The sequence below is a fragment of the Natrix helvetica genome, assembly GCF_964273705.1.
Source record: "Natrix helvetica genome assembly, chromosome: 1".
In the NCBI taxonomy this organism is placed as follows: domain Eukaryota; kingdom Metazoa; phylum Chordata; class Lepidosauria; order Squamata; family Natricidae; genus Natrix; species Natrix helvetica.
Genome location: NC_138548.1, coordinates 197,408,224 through 197,435,512, shown reverse-complemented (window position 1 = coordinate 197,435,512; position 27,289 = coordinate 197,408,224). Strand labels below are relative to the sequence as shown.

Here is a 27,289-nt window from a genome sequence, read left to right as displayed (position 1 = left end):
CTCACTTCTCCCTTCAAAGTGTTTGTGGTCAGGTTATCTATAGCCTTTTCTCTTTATGAAAGGACTAGATAATACCCGTTTTCTGTCACCGGGAAGCATCAGGTTGAACTTTATTTCCATATGTTTGGATGAAGACTATCCAACATCCAATCTAGGTCCTTCAATTATAAGACGCTCTCTTCCAGAAGGCCACAACTCATGGAATCCGGCTACCAAAATGGCAGGCTGCAGGGTTGGCAGAGTTGTTGCTGCACTATGGGGTACTTCCTCTTCTTGTTCGTTGCATCATTTCAAAGATCTGCAGTGAAAAATAAATCTTCCCATCTGCATTTGGGCTCATCAGCAGCCACACCTTTCCCGGTGTGTTCCTTCTGGCGGCCTGGTCTCTAAGTGAACAGAGTTGAGCTGTGGCTCTTCAGGTACCCTGCGCTGAAATGAAACAGAAGGTGATGAGCACAAGTGAGAAAAGAGATCTGATATGGAGCACTGCCTTGATGTAGGAATTGTTTCTTGTCATAAAGAATGTAATCTTAAGAGCATAGGTAATACCTGTTGTGGCTGGAAGCAACATATTATTTAATAGTATTTTTTTTCAGCCCAAAGAAGCATTTTACTGCATTTAGCTGTTTCACATTAATTGTGCTAGCATATTTTGATGGCACACTGTTGGGTTATCCAGGAGTTATAAAAAGGAATAGCCATGCTTTAAAGCTTTTAAAATTGGAAATGGAGGGAATGCATTCCTTACGTTCTTCAGTACAGCCCGTATGGCCCACTCGAACACCTCCTGCACGTTGGCAGCTGTCTTGGCACTGGCTTCAAAGTAGGTAGCATCATGAAGCCTGCTCCACATTTCAGCTTCCTCTGAAGAAACCTGCTTAAAGACAGGATACCTTCATACTTTGCCCTTTTCCCAGTCCTGCCTGCAACCCTAAACTAAAAATAGAACCTACAAACCTCTCCCATAGGTTCTGTTTCTACATCCTATGCCATCAAAATCTATCCAGATTCTTCAAGACTCTGCTCCTAATCTTTAAAATACTCCTTCATTCTTAAATTGGGTGCTACATGAGCTCTTGCACAATAGCTGCAACCAAGTGATGGGTTTCAGATTCTGTTCCAACCAGTACGGTTGGAACGGCCCCGGAGTTACCCACACGCGTGTAATGCGCGCATGCGTTCTAGCATCAAATGACGCTTCCACAAGCCTCTGACCCTCCAGCTGCTCTGTGGAGCGTCATGCAGGCGCCGTACACACCATGCGCAGAAGCGCCAAATGCATAAAACAGGTAAGGAGCGCAGGTGGGCCCTCTGGAGCACCATACCGGAACAGTACCCGGTGCTCCGGGCAGGATCCGGTACGCCCGTACTGGGGCGTACCGCCTGCAACCCACCACTGCTTCAACCTATCCTCTCGGTGTGTTCGGTATGTACCTCACGGTTCTCCAGGTCAGTCTTGTTTCCAATGATGGCAATGGGAAAAGTGGGTTCTTCCTCTGGCTCAATCTGCAGCAAGAGCTGCTTGTGCCACTTCTCAAGGGCTTGAAAAGAATAGACAGATGTGACATCAAAGACGAGCAGGCAGCAGTCGGATCCCCGATAAAGGGCCGTCCCCAGAGCATGGAACCTCTCTGTACCAGCTGTATCCCAGATCTTGAGGTAGGGATAAAGAGAGAGAGAGAGAGATCTGATTGCTCAAATATTGAGGAATTTGGTTGGGCAAGATGAGAAAGTGCATCATTACAGGATGAGCTAAATTTTCTTTGCCATAAATATTTTAGTGCAGAATGAAAAGTTTTTTTGAAAGGCCCCATACACTTAGACTGCTCAAGCTAGACCAGGGCTATCAAACTCGTGGCCCCCAGGATGCTGGATGCATTGCTCTGATCATGACTACACCCGTTTAGTGAAGGGGGATACACCATGTGACAACATGAGTTTGACACCCCTAAGCTGCACCTCAAAACAATTAGCTGGTGATATATTTAGTTTAGGAATGTTACACTCTTTTCGAGTGCTCTAGCTTTCTTTATATTTTTAAAAATGAGTGAAATGTTAGCTTGTGGTTCCAAGTTTTGATATTTAGTGATAAAATTTGGCATGTGGCAATTGCTAATGTTAGCTCAGATAATGGTTACAACACATGTAATGAAAGCTTTGCTTGAACTGCTTCCTTTGTTTTGACAGCTGTAAAGCCCTTGGTGTAAACTATAAGCACTTTTAAGTAGACCCATCTTCCAAGGTGGTATACCATAACTTCCATGTGCCACAGTCAGCATAGCCAGCTAAGCTAGTTTAGATACTAAAGCTGAAGTTTCCAAGAATTGGATTGTCGCTTATTTGAGATTGCCATAGTGTATAGCTATAGAAATAAGAAAATGAAGGAAGCAGGAAGCAAGTAGGTTTACTATCATTTCTATATCTACAGTACATCTAGCAGTTGAAGAATATTTCTAATGGCAAAACAATGCTATAGGGAGGACCCTTTTGTATATTAGAGGTATCTGATAAAATATGGATGTCTGTTCTGATAATATACAGGTGAAACTCGAAAAATTAGAATATCGTGCAAAAGTTCATTTATTTCAGTAATGCAACTTAAAAGGTGAAAGTAATATATGAGATAAGACTCATTACATGCAAAGCAAGATAGCTCAAGCCGTGATTTGTCATAATTGTGATGATTATGGCGTACAGCTCATGAAAACCCCAAATCCACCATCTCAGAAAATTAGAATATTACATGCAATCAATAAAACAAGGATTGTACATAGAACAATATCGGACCTCTGAAAAGTATAAGCATGCATTATGTGCTCAGTACTTGGTTTGGGCCTCTTTTGCAGCAATTACTGCCTCAATGTGGCGTGGCATGGAAGCTATCAGCCATGGAAGCACAGTGGCCCAAAGTCCTTTTTTGATAAGAGCAACTTTTGCCAAAAGCACTAAAACCTGCTTCAATGACCCTGGGATTACTGTGCTTGATTGGCCTCTCCATTCTTCCTCCATACTCTGCGTCCTTGGTTTCCAAATGAGATGCAAAAGTTGCTCTCATCAGAAAAGAGGACTTTGGACCACTGAGCAACAGGACTTTGGACCACTGTGCTTCATTAAGACCAGGGTCAATGCAGCCGTCTACCAGGAGATTTTGGAGCACTTCATGCTTCCTTCCAAAGATGAGCTTTATGGGGATGCTGACTTCATTTTCCAGCTGCCCACACTGCCAAAAGCACCAAAACCTGGTTCAATGACCGTGGGATTACAGCGCCTGATTGGCCACCAAACTCGCCTGACCTGAACCCCATAGAGAATCTATGGGGCATTGCCAAGAGAAAGATGAGAGACATGAGACTGAACAATGCAGAAGAGATGAAGGCCGCTATTGAAGCATCCTGGTCTTCCATAACACTTCAGCAGTGCCACAGGCTGATAGCTTCCATGCCACGCCACATTGAGGCAGTAATTGCTGCATAAGGGGCCCAAACCAAGTACTGAGCACATAATGCATGCTTATCCTTTTCAGAGGTCCGATATTGTTCTATGTACAATCCTAGTTTTATTGATTGCATGTAATATTCTAATTTTCTGAGATGGTGGATTTGGGGTTTTCAATGAGCTGTACGCCATAATCATCACAATTATGACAAATCACGGCTTGAGCTATCTTGCTTTGCATGTAATGAGTCTTAGCTCATACATTAGTTTCACCTTTTAAGTTGCATTACTGAAATAAATGAACTTTTGCACGATATTCTAATTTTTCGAGTTTCACCTGTACATGCCTGTTCTGATGAAGGTCAGAGTCATACGTATACAGCACATTTTCTTTTTGTCCTACAAGTTGAGACAAGTGGAATCTTTCCACAAAAATATTTAATGTGGAGCTTCCGAGTTCACAAATCAACAAAAAAGTTGAGCTTTAACTTTTAAATATTCTGCCATCCACAGTTCAACAGTGACTATGGTGAGCACACTGAATACCTGGTTAATTACTGGATTGTCGTGGGTTCATTCCCCTTCCCCCAAAACTACGTGAGTTTTTTACTTGCATTTCTTCTTACTCTTATTTTTTAATATTTAGTCTGGCTTGCTGATACCATTTTGTGTGTGTGTGAGGGGTTATATACAAGATTCTCTTTTGACTATATAGTGTTTCATTCAAAAGATAGCCTTAGTAACACCAAAGTTGGCTTATTCAGTGATGGGAAGAGAACATTAACATTGATCAAGGCGTGTCAAAGGTTAGTCAGTAGTCTGCCTTGTATCAGGCCTACCTGCACTATCAGAGTGCGGCCATCAATGCGTACTTCTTTGCTGAGAAAGTCTGCTCCAATGGTGGCTCTGAAGCGGCTACTGAAGCGGTTGTTAACATACTGGTTCATCAGGGCAGACTTGCCCACCCTGTGGAGAAGGCAACACTGGCATCAGATTTTGAAAGCAGACCAGTTACCCATCCTCCCATTAATCAACAGATGACTGGTTAGTATCAAGGAAGAACATTATTTCCCACACTCGCAAGCTGTGTTGCATGGAGATTCAAGAGCGCTACAATCACAGCAATTGTGGCCCATTGAGCTAGGCCCAGTGGGGAGAAAGGCTGAATATCCTACTGAACTTACTGACACCCCCAGTTAACCAATGAGCAACATTAAGCCAATTGTTCTCTACAGAATTGGTCGGCGCTGCTCAAAAGATTAGGGGCCGCTATTTTAGATAGAATACGGCACTTATCTGAAAAAAGATTTTTTTTTAGTTTATTAAGAAAGATGTACGGTGTGTTACATTGCAACAGCCAAATTACAATAGGAAAATCAGATGCAGAAGAAAAAAACCAATTCTATTCAGAAAGCTTAGTTGAAAAGCAGGTTTTGTGAAATTATGAATAATTTAAAACGTACGCTTGAAAAGGAAATATCATTATTAAAAGAAATTACTACTGCTTTCTCTGAGAATGAAGCATTAAACATAATTTTAACTATGTTTCTTCCTGTCCCACCAAAACAAAAAGATTTTATAATACATCTATGTTTTCTTGTTACATTGTGATACCTTCATGATGAACAGTACCAAATACATACCAATACCTCTTTTAGCAATATTGCAAACTTTCTGCTAAAAAAGGGATATGGTCCAGTCAAATTAGTGCAAGAAATGCTCTTGGAGATAGTTTTTTTCAGAAATCAACTCATTTTAAAATGCCACTTTAACCACTTATAAGGAAGATTAGGATTTCAAGGAAATTTAGCATCCAAGAGAGTTATTTGCCTGTATGATTAGTAAAATTTTAAATTTAATTCTTCTTTGAAGTAAGTTTAATTAAAATCAGTCTCTTAGTCACAGATAAGTAGTTACAGTCTTGCACTTTCAGTATACTATTATGCTCTAGTCTAGTCCAATAGTAGAGGGACATAATTATGTATAAGCGTGTTCCACTTTAGCTTTCTCAAACAGTGGTAGGATTTCCAGCATGGACTTTTGATAATTCAGATTATAGTCCCACCACACATACACCAAATTTGAGGGTTTTTATTGTAATGATGAATTTTGCATATTCTCATCTCTTCACTGGGATACCATAACTCTCCAAAGCATCACTATAGCTATTTGAGCTGGTCTTTAGATTCTTGGCATTCTTCAAAACAACTTTCTGCTACTGCTAGAAACAAGTATGTAATTTAATTCAATCCTCCAAATAAAATCCTCCAAACATTAGGGAGCTTAAACACAGCACACCCTGATTTGTACAAAGAGCAGCGTGTACCTACATAAGCTGAGCTCAAAGATTCAAGGAAGAATGCCAATATAATTCCTAAGGAGTAAACCAAAATTTTCTTTGAAAGATGTTTGATAAGTGATATAAGAGAAGGAAGTAGCCTTTCAAATCCTAAATGGGAGAAGATAAAAAGGAACAAGGGGATAAAAGTTATACAGCAAAATTCATAGGTCTGTAGAACTGCAAGACAACAAATTTTTGCCTAATTTTGTAACAGATGAGAGGAGATTCATGGAATCTTTTAAAACATTTGGCATTGCTGCAGAGTTGTAGACTAGTATTCCTGAAAATTCTTCCCTTTCACTGTCATATTTGTTATGAAAAACTGAAACCTCTCTGCTTTCACCAATACGATACCCTCTATATGCTCTTAACTATATTCTCATCATTTCTGGTGGGTTACCATGTCATATGGGGCTGATAAGAATTGCCAAGTATATAATATTTTCAACTCATGGGATTCCTCCCTTCATTTAGACAGAGTCAATTGGTACAATTCCACATCTCCAATAACACATAGGGCAAACTGTGCAAAAGAATTAATGAATACAACTTTGAGTCCTGATGTCATGCTGTATTCATTAATTCTGTTGATGAACGAAGTACCAGATGATTATTTCAGCCTCCCAGAACACTCATTAGAAATCTCACTACAAGCATTCTAAGAAAAAGAAATTTTGAACAGCACAATTGAGCAAGAGATTGCTAACTTCACATCAAAAGATTTTGGGCTATTTCCCAAAGTTTCAACAAATGCAAAGGTTTTTTTAACCCAATACAGCAGTTAATTGATGAGATACTTACAATTTGTCTCACCTTGTATCTCCATAATCCAACTTCCCACTTCCTTCCTCATTCCACTTTAAATCCTACAGCAGTCTAACCATTCTATGCATCTGATGAAGTGAGCTATAGCTCACAAAAGTGTATGCCTTTTAATAAAATGTGTTACTTGGAAAGGATGAATCCTCATGAGCACTGCAGGTGAGATCATTTTAGTTGCTCCTCTTCTATTCCAGAAAGAACTCAAAGGGAGAATAATGCCAGGTTGGGTTGCCTTGCTCCCTTTCCCCCCTGCATGGTGCCTGTCCAGGGACCCATCAGTTTTTCTATCATCCACCTTAGTACTCCTATTTTTCCCCACAACAACAAACCTGAGGTAGGTTTGGCTATGAGAGAATGACTAGTCTAAAGTCGCCCAGCTAGCTTTCATGCCTAAAGCAGGACTAAAACGGTCCCCAGGTTTTCAGCCTGGTGCCTTAACCACTAGACCAGGGTGGTCAAACTTGCATCGTTACAGTGTCGTCATGTGACATATTGTGACTTTTATTGCCCTTCGCTAAACCAAGTATGGGGGTGGCCAGCATGTGACGCATCCAGCCCGCAGGCAACAAGTTTGACACCCCTGCACTAGACCAAACTGGCCCTCAACTTAGTCATAACATGAAGCATTTGTATCCTCTGGGATGAATGGTTAAATACAACGTGGGATCACAGAAATTTAGTTGTAGATGATGTCATCAACCAAGAGTTCAACTTTAACCCCTGCCATCAGCAACCATCTTTTCTTCATCTGCCACCCGATCTACTACGTTTGTTCTACTTCCGTGGGTCTTGTCGTTTTCCTCCTCTGTCCACTCAAAACACTTCTTTCTGAGTTTGGGGGCTGTGTCCTGTGTCCATGGACAGACAGAATTATCAGGTGCACCCCTGTTTTGCTCAATCTGACAAAAGTCTATTTTAACCTGCCTCAGCTAGGGTTTGGCATGAGAGGAAGACAATGTTATGAGCATATACAGGTAGCCCTCTACTTATGACCACAATGGATCCCCACATTTTTGTTGCCAAGTGAAAACATTTGTTCAGTGAATTTTGCCCCGTTGTATGACTTTACATGCCACCATTAAGTGAATCACTGCAATCATTAAGTTAGTAACAAGGTTGTTAAATGAATCTGGCTTCCCCATTGACTTTCCTTGGAAGGAGGTCACAAAAGTTGAACCCTGTTATAGTCAGTTGCCAAAAGTGTCTGAATTTTGCTCATGTGACCATTGGGATGCCGCCATGGTTGTTAAGTGTGAAAAACTGTCATAGTTACTTTTTTCAGTGCTGTTGTAACTTTGAACAGTCACTAAAGGTACTGTTGTAAACAGTGGAGGGATTCATCCAGTTTGCACCACTTCGGGAGAACCTGTTGTTAACTTTCTGAGCAGTTTGGTGAAGTGGTTATTGGAAGAAATCATTAGGGCAGAGAACCATTGTTAAATTATTTGAATCCCACTACTGGTTGTAAGTCGAGGACTACCTGTAAAAGACAACCTCTAGTTCCCTCAGTCTTCAGATCCACTTCACTTCACTTTACTCAGCCTCCCCCTTCCCTCTCCAGCTTCCAGAGCTGCGGCTTCCCTCTGAGAGGCAGCAGGTGCCTTTACTTCAGGCTACACACCCACTCAGCAAATACAGCCTGGGCGTCCGGTTCCTGTGTGCTCTCCGGACTTTTCTCTTTCCAGGCGGGGGGGGGGGTGGGGGAGTGATGTCCGTGCGCCTTCCCCCACAAAAAAAGCTTCGTGCTGTCGGTGGCTTACCCTGAATTCCCAATAAGCAGGATTTTGAGGTGTGAACGTCTGAACATGGGACGTCTCCGCCAGAACCTGAAAAGAGAGAAGTTGGGGGCTTAGGCGTTGCTACCTCACCTGGTCCGGGAGTGGGGTGTTTTTTCCCCCCTGGAATCCGGTAGCCCGTCTTTCGACGGCAGCGAGAAATCGGTAGCCTAGAGGAAAACTTATTTTAAAGCCCAGTTTATTTCAGCCCCCTCCCTTCCTTCGTGGCGGTTCTCTTACTCCGAGAGCCCCCTTTCCGTTGCTGAATCTCCGAGGGAGGGAGGGAAGGTACTGCCAAAGGAGGTCGTTCCTCACAGTTTCCTCACAGGAGCAAGGGAAGGTGCTTGCGAGCGCGCGCAACCAGCCACGCCTGCCGCTGCTGGGACTCGGTGCTGACCAGCGGCTCCCTGACGAAATTCCCGGGGTTTCTCCTTCGGCGGCAAAAGAGCATTCCCCCGTTTCTCCCAGCAGCCGATAGCCTGCAAGGAGCAATTGGCCAAAGGGGGAATCCGCTTGGATCTTCCTGTCTGCTAGAGAGGCAGAATTCAAGGCTGGTCAAAACCTGCTTCCAGGCTTCAGTATCAGGACTTACTCATGGAGCTCTGAGAGAGGGAAGAATGTTTAAATAGCTCCTGAGCATGTGCAGACTACAGGTAGTCCTCGACTTACAACAGTGACCGTTCAAAGTTACAACGGCACTGGAAAGAAAAGGGACAGGGTCATTTTTCACAGTTACAGCTGTTGCAGCATCCCCATGGTCATGTGATTTAGATGCTTGACAACTGGTTCATCTTTATGATGGTTGCTGTGTCCGGGGGTGATGTGATCACCTTTTGTGACCATCTGGCAAGCAGAGTCAACGGGAAAGCCAGATTCGCTTAACAACGGTGTTGCTAACTTAGCAATTGCACTGATTCACTTAACAAACATGGCAAGAAAAGTCATAGGTGAAGATAAAGGTTCCCCTTGCACATACAGTATGTGCTAGTCGTTCCCGACTCTAGGGGGCGGTGCTCATCTCCATTTCAAAGCCGAAGAGTCAGCACTGTTCAGAGACTCCTCCGTGGTCATGTGGCCGGCATGACTAAACGCAAAAGGCACACGGATCACTGTGAAAGGTGCTCCCCATTTTTCTACTTGCATTTTTACATGCTTTTGAACTGCTAGGTTGCCAGAAGCTGGGATAAGTAACAGGAGCTCACTCCAGTACACAGCTCTAGGGATTCGAACTGCCAAACTTTCTGATTGACAAGCTCAGCATCTTAGCCACTGAGCCACCACGTCCCTTATAAAATGGGGCAAAACTCAATACATTTATCATTTAGCAACATACATTTTGGGCTCAATTGTTGTAAGTCAAGGACCACCTGTATTTCCTTTGGTCACTTGGCAGAACCAATCTGTGTTCTAAATAGTGTGCCATTGGGCCAACTGAGACATTAAGCAGATTTTCAGGGCCAGGAATGACGGCCTCCTGGCCACTTGTTTGAAAATCTCTTCCTTGGAGAACCAAGAACTACACTCCTAAATCAGGGTGCAGCAAAGGATGGTAAGAAGCTGCTTGATCTGAAGGAAGTGCTATCCATGTTGTCTCCTACTATGCATAAAGCCAAGGGCAGCAAAACCTTGGATTGCCTTGGCTCCCCATTGGGTTAATGGAAGAAGTTGCCTTGGGCCATTCATTTGGATTATCAAGAAAAAGCAATGAACCATGATTGAGTTTACCGGTGCATATTAATTTCCAGGAATGGGGTAAGGATAGGAAGATGAACATTCAGAACAGGTAGTCATCAACTTACAACAGTTCATTTAGTGACCATTCAAAGCTACAATGGCACTGAAAAAAGTGACTTACAAGCATTTTTATGATTTATTGTAGCATCCCCATGGTTGTGTGATCAAAATTCAGATGCTTAGCAAATAACTCATATTTATGAGAGTTGTCCTGGGGTGATATAGTCCCCTTTTACAACCTTCTCACAAGCAGTCAATGGGAAAACCAGATTTACTTAACAACTGTGTTACTAACTTAACAACCACAGTGATTCACTTAACAACTGTTGCAAGATAAGTTGTAAAATGGGGCAAAATTTATTTAACAACTGTCTTGCCTAGCAACAGAAATTTTGGGCTTAATTATAGTTATAAGTTGAGGACTACCTGTATGCAATTCTTCCTTAGCAGCCTTTTTTTCTGAGCTAGCGTGCTTGGTATGCTGCTGGGAAGGCTGTTCCAAAGGAAAGCTTCAATATGAGATGCCTTTAACAGATTCCCTTCATAGCTAATAGCTTACCTGGCCCTTCTCTGTCTTAGTAATAATAGTTTACTCTACAGGATTGTTGTAAGCATTGTAACAGAATCGTGCTTGTAAAAACTTTTGAACAATTTAGAATGCTAAAGCTGAAGCCTTTTCTTTCTACTACAGAAATGCCCAAGCATACATTTGAAACATATTGGACTTTTCTAAAAGAATATAACTCTAAGTTATAAGTTATAAGCGATACTTTTATTCCCATAGGTTTTATAAATTAAAATGCCTTTTAAATGTTATATTGTTTATTAAATAGTGAGTAAATAAAAGGGAGGTGGCTTGAATTGTATAGAGTAGGCATGGGAAATTTATTTCCCATCCTAAGAAATATATGCATGTCTTTCAAAAAGAAAGAATATGAGATGTTCCGACTCTCCATACCACAAAAGCATAACAAAATTGAACCCATAAATGCATCTATCATGCGTTGTGGTGCATGTGCAAACTATATTTAACTTCCGGTACAAAAGTGCTTTCTGTGTTGGGTTGGGGGTTTTTTGGCTTTCGTGTGCCTATATACAAAGGAAAATACTGTTTTTTGCATTTTTAATGTGAGGAGGAATTCTACCTGCCCCGACACTATTGGCTTAGTCGGGATGATTCCCCCATATATTTACTTGGGAGAGGTAGGCTCACTTTAAATCTAGGATATATATATATTCAGATGAATACGATACATTGTTTTTCCGCACAGCTCAAGCCCACAGCGGAACACAGCTGCGTAAAGGTTCAGGAAGGCAAAGAGAGAGAGGGAGGGAGGGAGATCTCTGCGCAGATACCCTCCACAAATCTGCCCTTGTTTCTCGACCATCTTTGTTGTTTTCTCCAGTTTAATTTTAGACGGGGGGGGGGGATCACTGCCGGCTGTCACCATTACTCAATCATTCGGAGTGGAAAACGCTTTGTTGATTTATACACAAGGAATCGCGGCGGCGAATCAGTGGAATAAATCTTCATTGCCCGCGGTTGGCTTAAATAAATCGCTGTTTCTCTGATTTGTCTCTATGTTAGATAATCAGTTGCTCTGTACGGATTACCGAAGTGCTTTGAAATGCTATACGCAAAGAATCGACTAATAGTTCTGCAGATTTTAGAAGGGGAAGTTTTATATACATCAGCGGCCCCGGGAATTAAAAGTGCAAGATAGCAGTTATCTTGTTTTTTGTTATTTTTCTGCCAAGCTGGGGAGCAATTTGCAGCAATTTTAGGGTTAAAAATGATTCTAGGCAAAAGAAACACCAAATCAACTCTTCCCCACACTCCTTTGGACTAGGATCAGGTGACTCAAGCAATCATATGATCAGCGACTCACTAATTGGTTGCAAAATTTTAGCTAGATTTTAAAAAAATAACTTGGGTCACTTAGAAAAATGTGCTGATACCTCGATTTGCTTCACCAGCGGTAACAACAATTAGATCTCTGGATTTGTCGGAGCTAAATTAGACCAAGCAGCAGAAATGGACTGGCAGAAAACGCTGCACAGCTGGCAGGGACGGATCTCTCAAGAACTGGACTCGGTGGTGGATTTTTGGCTTCGGCACTCCCATGATAAGGAATATGGGTGAGTTTCAATCTGTAAAAGGCAGCTCTTCGGTTTTGTGTGCAGTGCAAGCCAAGGCGATGCGGTTGGTTTATAATACAGGGCATGATTATGTGAATTCGCAGACGAGTTGAGTAAATGGTAGTCCAGATGATCAGGAGTGATGCGAATATAACCTACTATTAAATTATTTAAAACGCAAATTTGAAAGGAATAGGAACCGTATGCTTGCTACTGTTGCTGTTTTTAAGCAAACACTGTTAAAATGGAAGGGATGCAAAAAAAAAAAAAACCCCTTTTTAAGGCGAGGAGTTCCTATATAGTCCAACCACTGTAGGCTTCTACCTCTTAGTTTTTAGCAATTCCCGATTATTACTTGGGAATAATAGGCATTAATATCCAGCATACTCTGGATTCATGATGTATGATATAACATCTGGCTGTGGTTGGATTCACACATCGCTCATGCTAAGCTTAATTTATATTTTCCTTGTGATTAGTGGGCTTTTTTTATGAACATCACTAAAGATGGTTTCTTAAGCAAAACATGGAGAAGCAAAATGGTGACATATATGTGGCTCAGCTCTTTCTCCTTCTCAATAGTATCCAGAATTTACTAAAATAATTTATTTCTCTTGCTACTTGAAGAAGCCAGCTACAGGTCCCTTCGTTTGGAAAATCATTGCTAATTACCCCGTTAATGCGATTTCTGGGAATTGCTGTTTAGTTCTTTCTTTCTCAGAGATATTTAAATTACTAGCTAGGAATTCTGGGAGTTGTAGTACAATACTTCTGGAAACCTTCAGTCTCTTTCTGTTTCTAAATGCTGCTTCCTCTTTTATTTTTCCAGAGGATTCTTTACATGTCTTGACCAGACTGGAAAAGTTTATGATGATCTGAAATATGTATGGTTGCAAGGTCGACAGGTAACTTTTAGATTTTCTGTTTTTATCCCCATTGAAAGTTGGGAAAGTAAACTGAAGCAACTGATCTGTCAGATGAGATTTCTTAGTCAGATGAGATTGATTTAGTATAAGTCAAGAAAAGGTGAGCCTTGGGAATTTTTGAATCCTGGCTTCATGATTCATTTGGAAGGGATGGAATAAAAAAGATAAAAAGATTCAAGTACATACAAAAAATAGTTTAAGGCAAAAAGTAGGAGCATTTGCTAATTCTTCTAAATATGTTTGGCTCTTATAACCAAAGTTATAAATCCTTGATGGCGAACCTATGGCATGCGTGTCACAGGTGGCATGCGGAGCCATTTGTCAGGGCATGTGCGCACTGGCCAGCTGACTTTGGCCTTCTTTTGAGGCCATTTTTCGTCCTCCGGGCAAAAGACCGGCCCTACGGGCAAACCAGAAGTTCAGGAATGGACTTCTGGTTTGCTTGTATGACTGTTTTTCGCCCTCCGGAGGCTTCAGGAGGCTTCCCTGAAGGTTCCGGAGGGCGAAAAATGGTCCTACAGACAAACCGGAAGTCCGTTCCTGAAATTCCGGTTTGTTCATAGGGTCATTTTTCACCCTCCAGAGTCTTCAGGGAAATTCCTGAGGCCTCCGAAGGACGTCCGGGAGAGCAGGTGAGGCTGTTTTCACCCTTGCTAGGCCTGGGGAGGGTGAAAAAACCACAGCAAAAGGGGTGGGTGGGTTGTTGGTCGTGTGCGCATGCGCGTGCAGGGGAGTGAGTGTTGCGCATAGCATTATGGGTATGGCATGTTGGCGCACGACACCCCCCCATGCTCCCCCCACTTTTGGCACGGGAGCCAAAAAAGGTTTGCCATCAGTCTTATAGATATACCATATTCTTTCAACATGGAGTAGCCATAATTTTGATTTTAAAAGCTTATTATAAATTACACATTTTGATTTGTATAAACCTAGGTTGATGACTGTTGTGGGCTTTTGGGTGGCATGGGTAAACCTAAGATTTTGATTAAACACACAAAGCAGGGTAAGATATTTAGCAGATTGTGGGAATGCTGATACGCGGGAAAATATTTAATGTAGCATTTCTGTCTTGAGCTTTCACATATTTGTTTAGAATAGGGGGAAAGTACTGGTAGCCCTCCAGATATTGATGAACAACACGTTCCAACAATCCCTGCCATTAAGAAATTGTAATTAGCAGTGTCTAGAGGGTCACAGGTACCCCATATCTACTTTGGAAGTTAAATACAGGGCTGGTTAGTCAATAATTATGAACAAGCACATCCTGACATCATTCTTAGCACTAAACAGGAGGCAGGCATTAACCCTGGAAGGGAAAAATGTCATAGGGTAGATGAGAGAGTTGAGCAATCCTGTAAACTTTGTTCAGGTTGGGCTGCAGGCCCAGCTGTTTCCTTGTTCATCCAAAAGATGGGCTCTTGGCAAGAAAAAGATTTACCACATTTGGTTAGATGGTGGGTCATGACCCATACCAGAAAACTCAGTTGGATTTTTGCAATCTTTTTCCTCCAAGGTATGGATGTATAGTCGGTTGTATCGAAAAGTACCAAGATTCCAGCGTCCAGAACTCCTACAGGCAGCAAAAGCAGGTAACTTTCCTTGCTGTGTGCTTGTGTTTTTGTTATCAGCATAAGCCTAGGGCTTCAAGAGAACACACAGCCAACTTCCTTTGACCCACCAATTTTAGTGTATGTTAATGAAAATAAAGTAAAAAGGTAACATTTTCCAAAGCAAAGTGCCACCCTCAAGCTTAACTCTTGTTGATAATAATGCTAATGGATTACCATAAAGCATTTTTTTTTAAATGAAAAATTTGGAGATTGCAACTGTGTGCTTTGTTTGGAAGTGTGTTCACAAACAAGGAAAAAGGGAGTATTTAAATAAGGGGTGTCAAACCCACAGCCCATGGGTTGCATACGTCACACGCTGGCCACACCCATGCCCAGTTTAGCGAAGTGGAAAAAAGTCATGATACCTCACATGTTTGACGCCACGAGTTTGACACCCCTGACTTCGATGGTTCAGCATATCCCAAAAGTTTTAAGGAGATGTGATGACATGAGAAAATACCTCATTTGCTTTTTGATAAATACCTTATTTTTCGGAGTATAAGACGCACCTTTTTTCCTCAAAAAAGAGGCTGAAAATCTGGGTGTGTCTTATACATCGAATATAGCATTTTTTGCCTCCCGAAGCCTTGCCCCCTTCACCAAAATGGTTGTGCATACCCTTATGGAGATTTTCAGAAAGCTCCTGGGGCTGGGGAGGGCAGAAATGAGCAAAAAATGGACCGTTTCCCCCCCCCCCCCAGCCCCCAGCAACACTCTATAAGCTTCCATAAGGCTATGCATGCATTTTTTTTGACAAAAAAACGGGCCATTTTTGCTCGTTTTTGGCCCACCCCACCCCCAGGAGCACTCTGCAAGCCCCCACCCCCCCAGGCTATTCATGCCTTTTATTTGAAAAAAAATGGGTTCATTTTTCTTGGCACTGGTGAAACCTGATCTGGAGTGCTGTATTTGATTTGGGGTATCTGCATTTCCAGTTAGGTATTCATAAGTTAGAAAAGATTTAGAGGAGAATAACAAAAATGATACATGGATTTGAGGATCATGCCCTATAAGGACAGGCTAAAGGACCTAGGGATGTTCACTCTGTAGAAAAGACAAATGAGGGAAGATATTATAGGCACATAAAAGGGAAAATGTAGGGAAGATGATCAAGAATTATTTTCCATGGGCACTAGGACCAGGTATATTGCATATAAGTTGAAACTAGATTTCATTTAAATGTAAAGGGGGAAAAAGTTCCTGACAGTAGATTGTGGGTTCGTCATCTTTGAGGGTTTTAAGGAAGAGGTAGGTGAGGATGGTGTACTTGGCTTTCCTACACATTGCAGAAGGTTGAAATAGATGATCCATGTGCTCTCTTTCAACTCTACATTCTGGGATTCTGTGAAATACCATAAACTGGATAGTAATAACATTTGGTGTTTACATTTATTAAGTAAGCCAAGGAACAACCCTGAAGGTAAACCTTTATAGTTGAACTGTTTTGAGGAGACAAACTGTAGGCTCAGTTTGATCTAGTGGATAAGGCACCAGACTTAAAAACAGGAGACCCTGAGCTCAAGTCCCATCTTAGCCGTGAAAGCCAGCTGGGTGACTTTGGGCCACTCACTCTATCTCAGTCCAACCCACCCCCACAAAGCTGCTCTTGTGAGGAAAATAGGAGAGAGAAGTGTTTGCGGCCTTGAGCTTTTTGCAAAAGTAATAAAGGTGGTATAAAAATAACTAAACAAAGTACATGAGAAGTTGTAATATAATGCTGAAGACTTTTGTTAAGCTACCGTGTTTTCCTGAAAATAAGACAATATCTTATTTTCTTTGTACCTCTGAAATAAATGCTTGGCCTTATTATTTTTGAGGTGCAGGAGGCAGCGAGTGTGGTCGCCTCATGGCTGTTGCTGTGTTGCAATATTTTTGGGAGGGCTTATTTTCAGGGGAGGGCTTATTTTAGCGCATGCGCTCAAAAGCTCAATTGGACTTATTATCTGGGGAGGTCTTATTTTTGGGGAAACAGGGTATTTCTGGATTGCAGCTCACTCACTTGGCCTTCATGGCATGCTAGCTTTCTGTGAAGAGTTTCATAAGAAATGCATTTATAAAAAGGGGAAGGGATGGGTTGAGCTCATTTTCTGGGCACAAACTAAAAGAATTAGGAGTGAGATGCCACTATCTAGTTCCATTTCTTTTCTCAAGGAGGGGAATTCCTGCTGAGACATGCACGAGTGGCTCCACCTTCCCAGAAATGTGCGTTTGTCCTGACCCGTGATGGCCGGCCTGTGAAAATCCAGCGTACCATTTTTAGCGAGTGTTTTTTTGTTCTTGGGTTGGATGAACTTGGTCGAGCTACTGGGGAATCTCATTATCAGGTCAGACTGTGAGAGCTGAAAATCAAAGTTCCTGTAACTTTCTTAAAACTGTTTCCCATTTGGCACCCTCCAGTGCTCTTGGCCTACTTTTAGCGATCAGATCTCTGGTTGGGGCTAGTGAAAATTGGCTCCATTATAATCTAATATATCTGGAGAGAACCAGCTTGGGAAAGGCTGCTGGAGAACAACCTGGCCTTCAAACTTGTTTATTTTACTTCGCTCTGATTAGCGCCCTTTCCTGAAACCAGGCACAACTTCTAATGCATATAAATAAAGTGGTATAAATTGGGTAGACCCGCTTTACCTCATGATGCTGCAGTTAGAGATGGTCTTCCTGTCTCTATGGATACGAGGGTTCTACTGATAGAATCTGGGAAAGAATATCCACAATGATCTCTATGGGAAATGGCCTGTCAGAAGACTGAAATGACGTCTTGCAGGAATAATGGATTTCTTGGTTTTACAAGTAGTGGTTTGTAAGGAGAGCTACAGGACTTAATTTCTCCCATAGATGAATAGCTGGGCAGATGCCAACATTGTCCCACTCCATTCCAATATAAACAAAAAGCTCCTGAAGTGAATAAAATGTGGTAACCCTACGTATGCTCTTCTGAGCCCACACAGATTCAAACCACATGTTGCTCAGCAACCTCTATGCTATGAGGTCCAATCCCATGCCTGTAGAATTAAGCTCTTGTTTACTCTGGGGTTTGAAGGGAACTCAGGAATAGAAAATCTATACTTAAAAGATAAAACTGTGGTTATAATGGTATTCCTATTGGCAGAGGGAGGCCCTTTCAATGATGGAAGCCATTGTGCACTGGGTGAGAGAGGATTCCTCTGAGTTGGGTTGTCCACAGCTGGCAGGCGCTGTCCCACATGACTCTATGGCTGTCCCCATGATGCTCCTCAACTTAGTGGATCAGCTGTCAGAAGGAGATGTGGAGGTTGCAAACCGCTTCAAGGACTTGGACAACTGGTCTGCTCAAAAAATTCTGAGTCACCTCCAGGTAAAGAAATGGTCAGCTTCCCTCTCCATAAACAAGTTTGCCTCACCTATAATACATTACCAGCCATCTTATTTTCTTGTAGAGGAATGGTGCTGCAGTTTTGGAGAATGTTTCTGAAGATGGCAAGGAATTGCCAGGGTGTTTGGGAAGACAGCAGAATCCTGGTAAAAAGTGACTCAGAGGCCAGGATGCTTTTGCATTCTCTAATTTGAAATATATAGAATGTATATATGATTTTATAAAACACATTCACATTTACAAAACACATTCACTATATATTCTTATAGTAGTTTACTTTATTGTCATTGCACCTCGTACAATGAAATTAAATGCCATCTTCAGTGTACATTATAACTATAAAAATAAAACAAACAGATCCTTCACATTCTATACAACTGAATTGAAAACCCGATATTGCATTAATATTGAACTACTATATACAGAAATATTGCATATAGTAGAGAACGATCAGAAGATAGCAGTAATGATAGATGTTACTAAGTGACAGAAATATCAGGAAGAAGTATAAGAAGGTGAAGAAGTACCAAGTCTGAAGGAAGAATCAGAGAGGATGTGGGGGGAAAAAGCCACAGCGGTCCCAGCTGTGGTAGGAGCTAAGGTGGTATTCAGCAGGTTCTGACCAATTCTGGAGAACCGGTAGCAGAAATGTTGAGTAGTTCTGGAGAAACGGTAAATACCACCTCTGTCTGGTCCCGCTCCCATCTATTCTCTGTCTCCCGAGTCCCAGCTGATTGGGAGGAAATGGGGATTTTGCAGTAACTTTCTCCTGGAGTGGGATGGGAATGGAGATTTTACAGTATCCTTCCCCTGCCACACCTTGCCCACAGAACCGGGAGTAAAAAGTTTTGAATCCCACCACTGGGTGGGAGTACATTGGGTTGTAACTCCTAAGCTGGGGGACTGGCTCCAATAGATCTCAGGAATGACATCGGAGCTCTCTGTCCATAAAAATGCAGTATTGTTAAAACTCTTGTCCTGACCTTCAACTTGAAAGTGGTGCATCATAGGACAACACATTTTGAACCAAGGTACCTCATATGGGCTAAATTACAGAATGTATCCAAAATTCAGGGTCAATGTCTCCCAAGGGAATGAAATTTGGAAAAGTTGTGGCTGCTTCAGTGCTACTGGCTGTCACATGATCTTCATTTTCAACTTTCCTTGAAGATTTCCTAGCCAGTCTTGCAATCCCTCCCTCATCCAGCCCCCGCACCAATTATCTCCCTGCTGGGAAGGGAAGGGAAAGGAGGAAAAAAGGAAATTTCTGATCAGATTCCTCCAAGAAAACCTAATGGGGAAGCTGGCAGGAAGTTGGAAGCTGCTCCTATTCCCACTGCTTTTTTTTGCCTACTCTTGGTCTTTCTGTTTTTCTGTTTTGGTAAGGAAATATCTCTGAAACGAATGACCAAGTGGGGCACAGTTTGTCTAGTACTAATTTATGAATTGACTGTAATTAGGAGCTAGATGTTCTGAATGATTTGGTTTGTTCCTTCCTGTTCATTTTCATCTTGAGGTCATGCAATTGAAGCAGGCTGGTTCTTGCTCCGTTGTGCCATGCGCCAGCTTAACTCAGGCCTCCAGTCCCAAGCAGTGGACAAATTCATGAAACAGGCATTCCGTTCAGGCTGGGATCCTGAACATGGGGGACTCTTTGCCTTCCAAGATGTTGATGGTTTCTGCCCCACTCAGGTATGGACCATAAAGTCTTATTTTCACCACAAAACTGAAAATCCCACCCCTCCCTAAAAACATTAGGGACCCTTTTTTTCTATTTTTCTTTCACCCTTTTCTGCAGCTAGAGTGGAGAATGAAACTTTGGTGGCCACACACGGAGGCCATGGTTGCATTCCTGATGGGTTTTGCTGAAACTCAAGACCAAGAGCTTCTGGAGCTATTTCACCAGGTGGCCAATTATACCTTTGCTAAGGTACCTTTGAGGACTGAAAGCTGGGAATCATGGAATCTGTTTAGCGTCGGAAAATAGATGTATTTGAGTTAGTTAGGAAAGAGATGGGGAAATAAGAGATAACTTAGAACTGAGGAGAAATTTCCTGACAGTTAGAACAGTTAATCAGTGGAACAACTTGCCTCCAGAAGTTGTGAATGCCCCAACACTGGAAGTGTTTAAGAAGATGTTGGATAGCCATTTGTCTGAAACGGTATAGGGTTTCCTGCCTAGGCGGGGTTGGACTAGAAGACCTCCAAGGTCCCTTCCAACTCTGCTATTGTATTGTATTGTATAAAGGTAGAAAATGCTCTGCAATTTCATTTCATGAAAACACTTCATGAATCCTTGGGAAATTGCTATTAATGTTTCATAAGCAATATTAGCTTTGAGAGACTGAATATGGTTTTGTATGAGCATAAATTGTTTGCTTAGTACCTGGAAGAATGTCAACATGTATTTGATAAAAATGAGATGTTATTTCTTTATTTTTTTAGCTGTTTAGACAGCCTGTTTTTCCTTCAGAACTTCTGAACTTTGATAACACACAAAGCACTTTCTTCTCTCATTTTTCCCTACAACAACTCCCTCTTTCAGGACAATTGAGCTGGAAGAGAGAAGATGGCCCATTATTACTATGTGAGGTTCTATCACTAGTGAGAATTTGAACTCCTGTGCTAGTCTAGCTTTATTTTCACCATCACATAATCAAAATAGAAATTGTGTGCTTTGGCTTTTATTCCAAATGTAGCTTGTTTTTCACCACCATTATTTTTGTTACTAGAAGCCTTAAATGTGTTTTGCATAGACCTTGAAGTTATTAGGAATCCTCCAGATTGTGCTAGACAATTCCTATCATAATTTCTTCCATTATCTTTAGCTGTTTCATGCTTTCTCACATCCTTCCTGCTCATAGCACAAAGAACCATGAAGGGTTAGTATTCATAAATTCTGGAAGGATTGCTAAATAGATACTGGGGACAACAACAGGATGCTGGTTCATTGTCCTGTTGCTGTTTGTAACAGAACAAATCCTTTCACACCATAGCAATATTATTAGTTGATCACAAATACGAGTAGAGTAGAATTCTTCATTAGCCAAGTATAATTGGCCAAGGAAGGAATGTGTCTGCAGTGCATAAGCTTCATTGTACATACAAACAACAAGTGATAAATCATGATCATAATCATCATAAAATACATTCATTCTAAATCATAAGATACAACTTAGATGTCTACTATCTACTGGATGTGCATGTTTGTTTTATTACTCTCCACATTAGACTTGCACTGTTAAACAAAGACGACAAACATTTCTGTATATGCAAAATAATAATAATTATGATATAGAGTGCAGGAATTGGGGAACAATCATTTTTGAAAGTGTGGCTCCTATTTGTGTGCCCTTGTAATATATCCGGAATTGACAGCCTATATGAAATAATTGTATGTTATCTTCACAGTGTTCATAGATAATATACTAGTAGTCGTTGACTTATGACTTCAATTGAGTCCAAAATGTATTTTACTATGCAAAACGGTTGTTAAATGAATCCCCCCCTTTTATAACCTTCCTTGCCACAGTTGTTAATTGAATCCTGCAGTTGTTAATTTAGTAATATGATTGTTGAGTGAATCTGGTTTTCCCATTGACTTTGCTTGTCAGAAGATCACAAAAGGCACATGACCCCAGGGCAATGCAAGCATCCTGAATAAATTGCCAAGCATCCAGATTTTGATCATGTCACCGTGGGGATGCGGCAACCGTTGCAAGTGTGAAAAATAGTCACTTTTTTTCAGTGCAATTGTAACTTCATAGGCTCATTAAAAATGGTTTCAAGTTAAGGATTACTTGCATTAGTATCCACTGTACTTTAGTTCTCCTTTATCCTAGTCCAGCATCCTGTTCTCCACTTCTGTCCTGCTCTTTGGTTGTTCCATGTTACGTAGCATAATTGCTATCGTGTTTGTTTATTCCTTAGTTCCGTGATCCGGGACTAGCGGGAGAATGGTTTGGGTATCTGAGCCAGGAAGGAAAGGTGGCTCTCACAATCAAAGGAGGGCCATTTAAAGGTAAAATAAATAAATATAATATAATACGTATAATAATATAAGATAACATAACATAACATAATATGGTGGGGAGGTGCCTTTATCCTAAAGGTAGCTGTGTAAATGGGAAATCAGCAGAAATAAAATAACTTGTGAACTCAACTATAGAACCATAAAAATAAAATAAAATAAAATGTGAACTCCACAATAGAATGCAAAAAGTAATTAAGCAAGAGTACTTCACCTTTCCCTGCAATATATGTAAGACATATATGCATATAAGTTGATGGGGGAGGGGCTGAGACTTGCACTGATAATGTTACCTAGTAGAATAATGAAGTGTCTGTAAGCAAATAACTACGCTTGAGAACACCAAGAATCCCACAATTCATCTCTGAGGTACAGATATTCTCTTCAGTCATAATTGATTTCCTTATCTCTGTTTGCGCTTCCTTCATGGAAGAGTCCTGTTGTAGATTGTCCATCAATAAGACAAAATCTTATCCTGGCAGATCTCTTCCTGGGATTCCATTCACTCCTCCCTCCCTTACACCAAGGGCAGTTAATTAAAGAACCATCACTTGGTCTTGAATGGGAAGGTACCATTTTGCTTTCCACATTTCATCTTTAAACAGGACATTGGAGCAAAATAGTTTCGGAAAGCAGACTTTCAAGATTCTGTTACTATGGTTGTTACAATATGACCTATATATGGCATTATTTCTTGGCCTGGTCTGCCTTTTTTGTTCCGACACATTTATAGTTTTATTGATCTTATGGGTCCCATAAGAGGAAAGCGTTTTTTTGATTTTGGCAGTACTTTAGTGATGAAAGGAGCTTTGGAGAATATACAAAAACCAGACGGGGCCAGGTATATGAGGTTTTTAGTATTTTAAAAATAATCCCTTTCTTTTTTTTCTTTGCAGGTTGTTTCCATGTTCCTCGTGCTCTCTATATGTGTGAAGAAATTCTGAAATCCTTGCTGGAAACAAAATCCGCCATTCAGAAATGAAATGTTCTTTTTACTTTTGTAAAAGGCTGCATTTTCTACATTTTCTGCCCTCAGGAGAGTCTAATTATAAAAGTGATCTTTTCTGATCGTTTTAAAACTCACCCCGCAAAGCCACCCATATCTCATTTTAGAAGCCAAACATCTATTTTTACTTGTGATTTTTTGTTTTAGATACTTTAGAAAAAGGAAGTCCCCTATCATTTCTCACTTCAGATTTAAACTGGTTGGTTATTTTTTTATCTGTGATCTGATTAAATTTGGCAACACCATTATGAATAAATCTGCGGACTGCTATAGAGCCACATTTATACACTGCTTAAAAGAGCAGATAGATGGTTAAAGGTAAAAATTATTTGCATTTTCTATTGGGGTGGGAAAATATTTTTTAATCTCTGCTTTCTCTCCCTGATCATGATTTACTGACTTACTGGTCAGTGCCAAATATGTGCCATTTCAATTTAGATCTGTGCAGTAAAAAGACACAAAATGTTCTCAAAAACAAATATCCCACTTTTATTTTAGTGTGCTTAGTGTGGCATAAATACCTCAACTTACAATTGGACTAGAACGTTCATCACTAAGCATTGTATTTACCGTATTTATCGGCGTATAACACGCACTTTCCCCCCCCGAAAAATAGGGGGCAAATGATGTATGCGTGTTATACGCCGATATACGCCAGGCGCACAGAAAAGGATCGCGGAGCGCTTCGCCCCAAAAGCAGCTGCTTTTCTGTGCGCCTGGCGTTTAAAACATCCGGCTATCTATCTAAACGCCAGGCACACAGAAAAGGATCGCGGAGCGCTTCGCCCCAACAGCAGCCGTTTAGATAGATAGCCGGATGTTTTAAACGCCAGGCGCACAGAAAAGCAGCTGCTGTTGGGGCGAAGCGCTCCGCGATCCTTTTCTGTGCGCCTGACGTTTAGATAGATAGCCGGATGTTTTAAATGCCAGGCGCACAGAAAAGCAGCTGCTGTTGGGGCGAAGCGCTCCGCGATCCTTTTCTGTGCGCCTGGCGTTTAGATAGATAGCCAGATGTTTTAAACGCCAGGCGCACAGAAAAGGATTGCGGAGCGCTTCGCCCCAAAAGCAGCTGCTTTTCTGTGCGCCTGGCGTTTAAAACATCCGGCTATCTATCTAAACGCCAGGCGCACAGAAAAGGATCGCGGAGCGCTACTCAGCGGGGTGTGGGCGAGAGGAGGAGAGAATGGATGAGCCGTCTCTCCTCTCCCCGACACCCGACTAAAACGCTTTCTTTCGCCCGCGGAAGAGCTCGGGCGGGCGAAAGGAAGCGCTTTAGACAGCGGGGGTGTGGGTGAGAGGAGGAGAGAATGGATGAGCCATCTCTCCTCTCCCCGGACTCCCGACTAAAAGTTAATAAAAAAAGGAAGGAGGGAAGGATGGAACTGGAAGGGAGGCAGGGAAGGAGGGAGGGAGAAAGGAAGGATAAGAGGATAGGGAAAGAGGAAAGAAGGCAGGCAGGCAGAAGGGAGGGAGGTGCAAGGAAGGAAGGAAGCATAGATAAGCAGGAGGGAAAGAAGGCAGGCAGGCAGGAGGAAAGAGGAAGGAGGGAACTGGAAGGGAGGCAGGAAGGAAGGGAAGGAGGAAGGGAGGGTGGAAGATAGTAGCAGTGAAAGCAGCAGTGTTCATAGTTGCTTTTACTGTCCTTTTACATTATTTACCTTATAAGTGGTAATAATATTAATAAAAAAAAGTTCTGAGCTACCCTTATTTTGCTTCAAAGTTCTTTATTTGAAATTTAATTTTTTTTCCTGAAATTTCCCTCTTAAAATGAAGGTGCGTGTTATACGCCTGTGCGTGTTATACGCCGATAAATACGGTAAGTGAGTTATGCCTGATTTGGTATGTTTCTTTTTGCCATGGTCATTAATGAAATCCTGTTGTCATTAAGCAAAGTCAGCTTCTTCTATTGACTTTTCTTTTTCAAAGCTTCCTGGGAAAGTTGCAAATGCAATCATGTGATTCTGGGATGCTGGGTTGATCACATGATGCTACATCAAGTCATAAGTGTGAGGAGTGGTTGTAAGTCCCTTTTTTTCAGCACTGTCATAATTTTGAGCAGTTGTTAAATGAGTGGTTGTAACTTGAGGATTAGCTATACATAGTGCTTCTTCCTTAACCAAGCTACTAGGTGGATTTGGCTGAGAGGACTTGCCAGGTATGGTAGCTAAAGGAAGATCAGAATTCACCATCTCCCAATTCTAGTCCAGCACCTTAACCACTGTACCTTTTTAATAAGAAATAACATTAAAAAAATAAAACGAAACAACATTTTGATTGACTTGCTTCCAAATTTAATTCTGAGGCAATTTAAAATAGTGTTCTAAAACAGCACTCCCCAACCTTTGTGGCTTGGCCTGTGTGAGCAGTAGGCTGGCATACACGCACACATAGCTCAACTGCAAGTTGAGATGTGCATGCATGCCTTCCACTTGCGTGAGTTGAGCTGTCTGTCTGCATGCACCGCTACCCATGCATGGACGCCTCCAGACCAGTGATAAAAAAGGTTGTAGGTAGGGATCTTCTTGTTTGTCTCACTTTGAATGCGTGTTTGTGTGTGTATACCTATGTATGCACATCTTTTTTCCTTCTGTCAATTGAATCTGATTCTCGAAGACTGACTTGACAGGTCCCTACAGTTTTCTTGGCAAGGTTTTTCAGAAGTGGTTTGCCTTTGCTTTCTTGCTAGAGCTGAGAAAGAATGACTGGCCCAGGATCACCCAGCTGGGTTTGTGCCTGAGACAGGACTGGACCTTACGTTCTCTTGGTTTTAGCCTGATGCAGAGATGATTCCGTAGAAGTCCTTAACTAAATAGAAGATGTAGAAATATAAATAAACGTCTAGGTTGGATTTCATCTTTTAACACCTCATTTTGAGGAATGATTGGTAAGGGTGGAAAGCAAGAGGTAAGATCTGTTTTTCTGTGCTTGCAGTGCCATGTTTTTTATTGCCTCCGCTTTTTAGGCAGATTCATTGGGAAGAAAGAGACAGCATGCATTTGGTTCCAGCTTTAAATTTTATTTTGCTTCATATTAAGGTTGCTTAACTCTGTACATAAAAAGATTGACTGAAGAGGTAAACCTGTGGCCCTTCAGTAGGTACAGCCAATGGTAACATGGCATGATGACATAGAGGGCCACGGAATTTCCAGCACTGATCCCCTTGCTTGAATTAGACAGATCTTACTGACAAAATGGTTAGAGAAACTTCAGCAGCTTTTCTTTTTTATCTAAAATCCGTGTAGGGTGTTCATTAATGAACTTGGCTTGTTTAATGCATTTATAAGCAAGATAATTTCTCATTTATTTGGCAAATTCAAGTTTTCAGAGTACTTCAGACATATTTTGCTGCAATCTTCACAACAGTTTTGATCTGATACTATAAATTGAGGAGAAAGGAAAAGTTCTAAGCCTCAGGATGACTTGCTAAAATCATAGTCTAAATGTATGACAGTGGTAGGATATCTGTAATTGGGAAATTTCCTTCGATTTTAACTTCTTAATATGTAATCTTTTAAATTTAGGGCTTCAGTCTCATTAAACAGCATTTTTTTTCCTTTGGGGGGGAAAACTATCACATTGCAAAGTTTGTGATTTATCTCTAATAATAAAAATTAAATTTTGAAAAACAAAGTCTGGTAGTTGCTTTATTACCTACTGCTTCCCAAAATAAAGGAACTGCATATGAAATGAATTTTAAACATTCAAGGAATCTTTCTTCTTGGAAACCAGGGAGGGGAGCATACAAATTAAGCTGGTCATTTGTGAGAAACCTGTCTACACACATCTTGATATGTATAAGGGGCATCCACTCTGCCTTTGAATTTGGATGGTTGATATTTTGCAGGTATTTTCAGTGCACACAAATATGATGATTTGGTTAAACTGAATTGCAACCCGGCACATAAAGGGTCATTCGGCTGTCACACCATCAAGCAAGGCTCATTTATAGTCTCTACCATGCTCTTCCCCAAGTTCAGAACTTGCAAGTAATCTAACTGCAGTGCGTGCTGCTGCTGTGGTAGAATAGCTGCTATTCATTATAGTCGAACAGTCTCCACATGATTGCCATCTTCTGGAAACAGAAGGAACTATTGCTATTGATCAAATTTACACTCTTAT

General features: G+C 41.3%; 2 protein-coding genes across 5 annotated transcripts; one reads left to right on the top strand and one right to left on the bottom strand.

Moving 5' to 3' along the window:
* Nucleotides 1-71: 71 nt before the first annotated feature.
* On the bottom strand, nt 72-9,008 carry LOC309393139 (ras-related protein Rab-7a-like). 2 transcript variants are annotated; one of them, XM_081955030.1, is made up of 6 exons: nt 8,614-9,008; nt 8,359-8,424; nt 4,275-4,401; nt 1,435-1,653; nt 749-874; nt 72-424 (listed from the first exon to the last, which is right to left on the bottom strand). In XM_081955030.1, exons 2-6 carry the CDS (start codon nt 8,403-8,405, stop codon nt 416-418), a joined length of 528 nt encoding a protein of 175 aa, XP_081811156.1. In that variant the 5' UTR covers nt 8,406-8,424; nt 8,614-9,008; the 3' UTR covers nt 72-415. The 2 variants fall into 2 exon arrangements, with proteins under 2 accessions (XP_081811156.1, XP_081811155.1); XM_081955029.1 differs by having other exon boundaries at nt 72-429; nt 8,614-9,005.
* RENBP (renin binding protein) lies at nt 3,706-25,438 on the top strand. 3 transcript variants are annotated; one of them, XM_081955011.1, is made up of 12 exons: nt 3,706-4,032; nt 12,085-12,246; nt 13,076-13,151; nt 14,686-14,761; nt 16,934-17,106; nt 17,892-18,116; nt 18,199-18,280; nt 19,651-19,826; nt 19,933-20,064; nt 22,065-22,155; nt 23,061-23,741; nt 24,992-25,438. In XM_081955011.1, the coding sequence occupies exons 2-11, from the start codon at nt 12,143-12,145 to the stop codon at nt 23,144-23,146; spliced, it is 1,221 nt and encodes a 406-aa protein (XP_081811137.1). In that variant the 5' UTR covers nt 3,706-4,032; nt 12,085-12,142; the 3' UTR covers nt 23,147-23,741; nt 24,992-25,438. The 3 variants fall into 3 exon arrangements, with proteins under 3 accessions (XP_081811137.1, XP_081811138.1, XP_081811136.1); XM_081955012.1 differs by lacking the exon at nt 3,706-4,032 and adding an exon at nt 11,364-11,411; XM_081955010.1 differs by lacking the exon at nt 3,706-4,032 and having other exon boundaries at nt 11,973-12,246.
* The last annotated feature ends 1,851 nt before the right edge of the window (nt 25,439-27,289 follow it).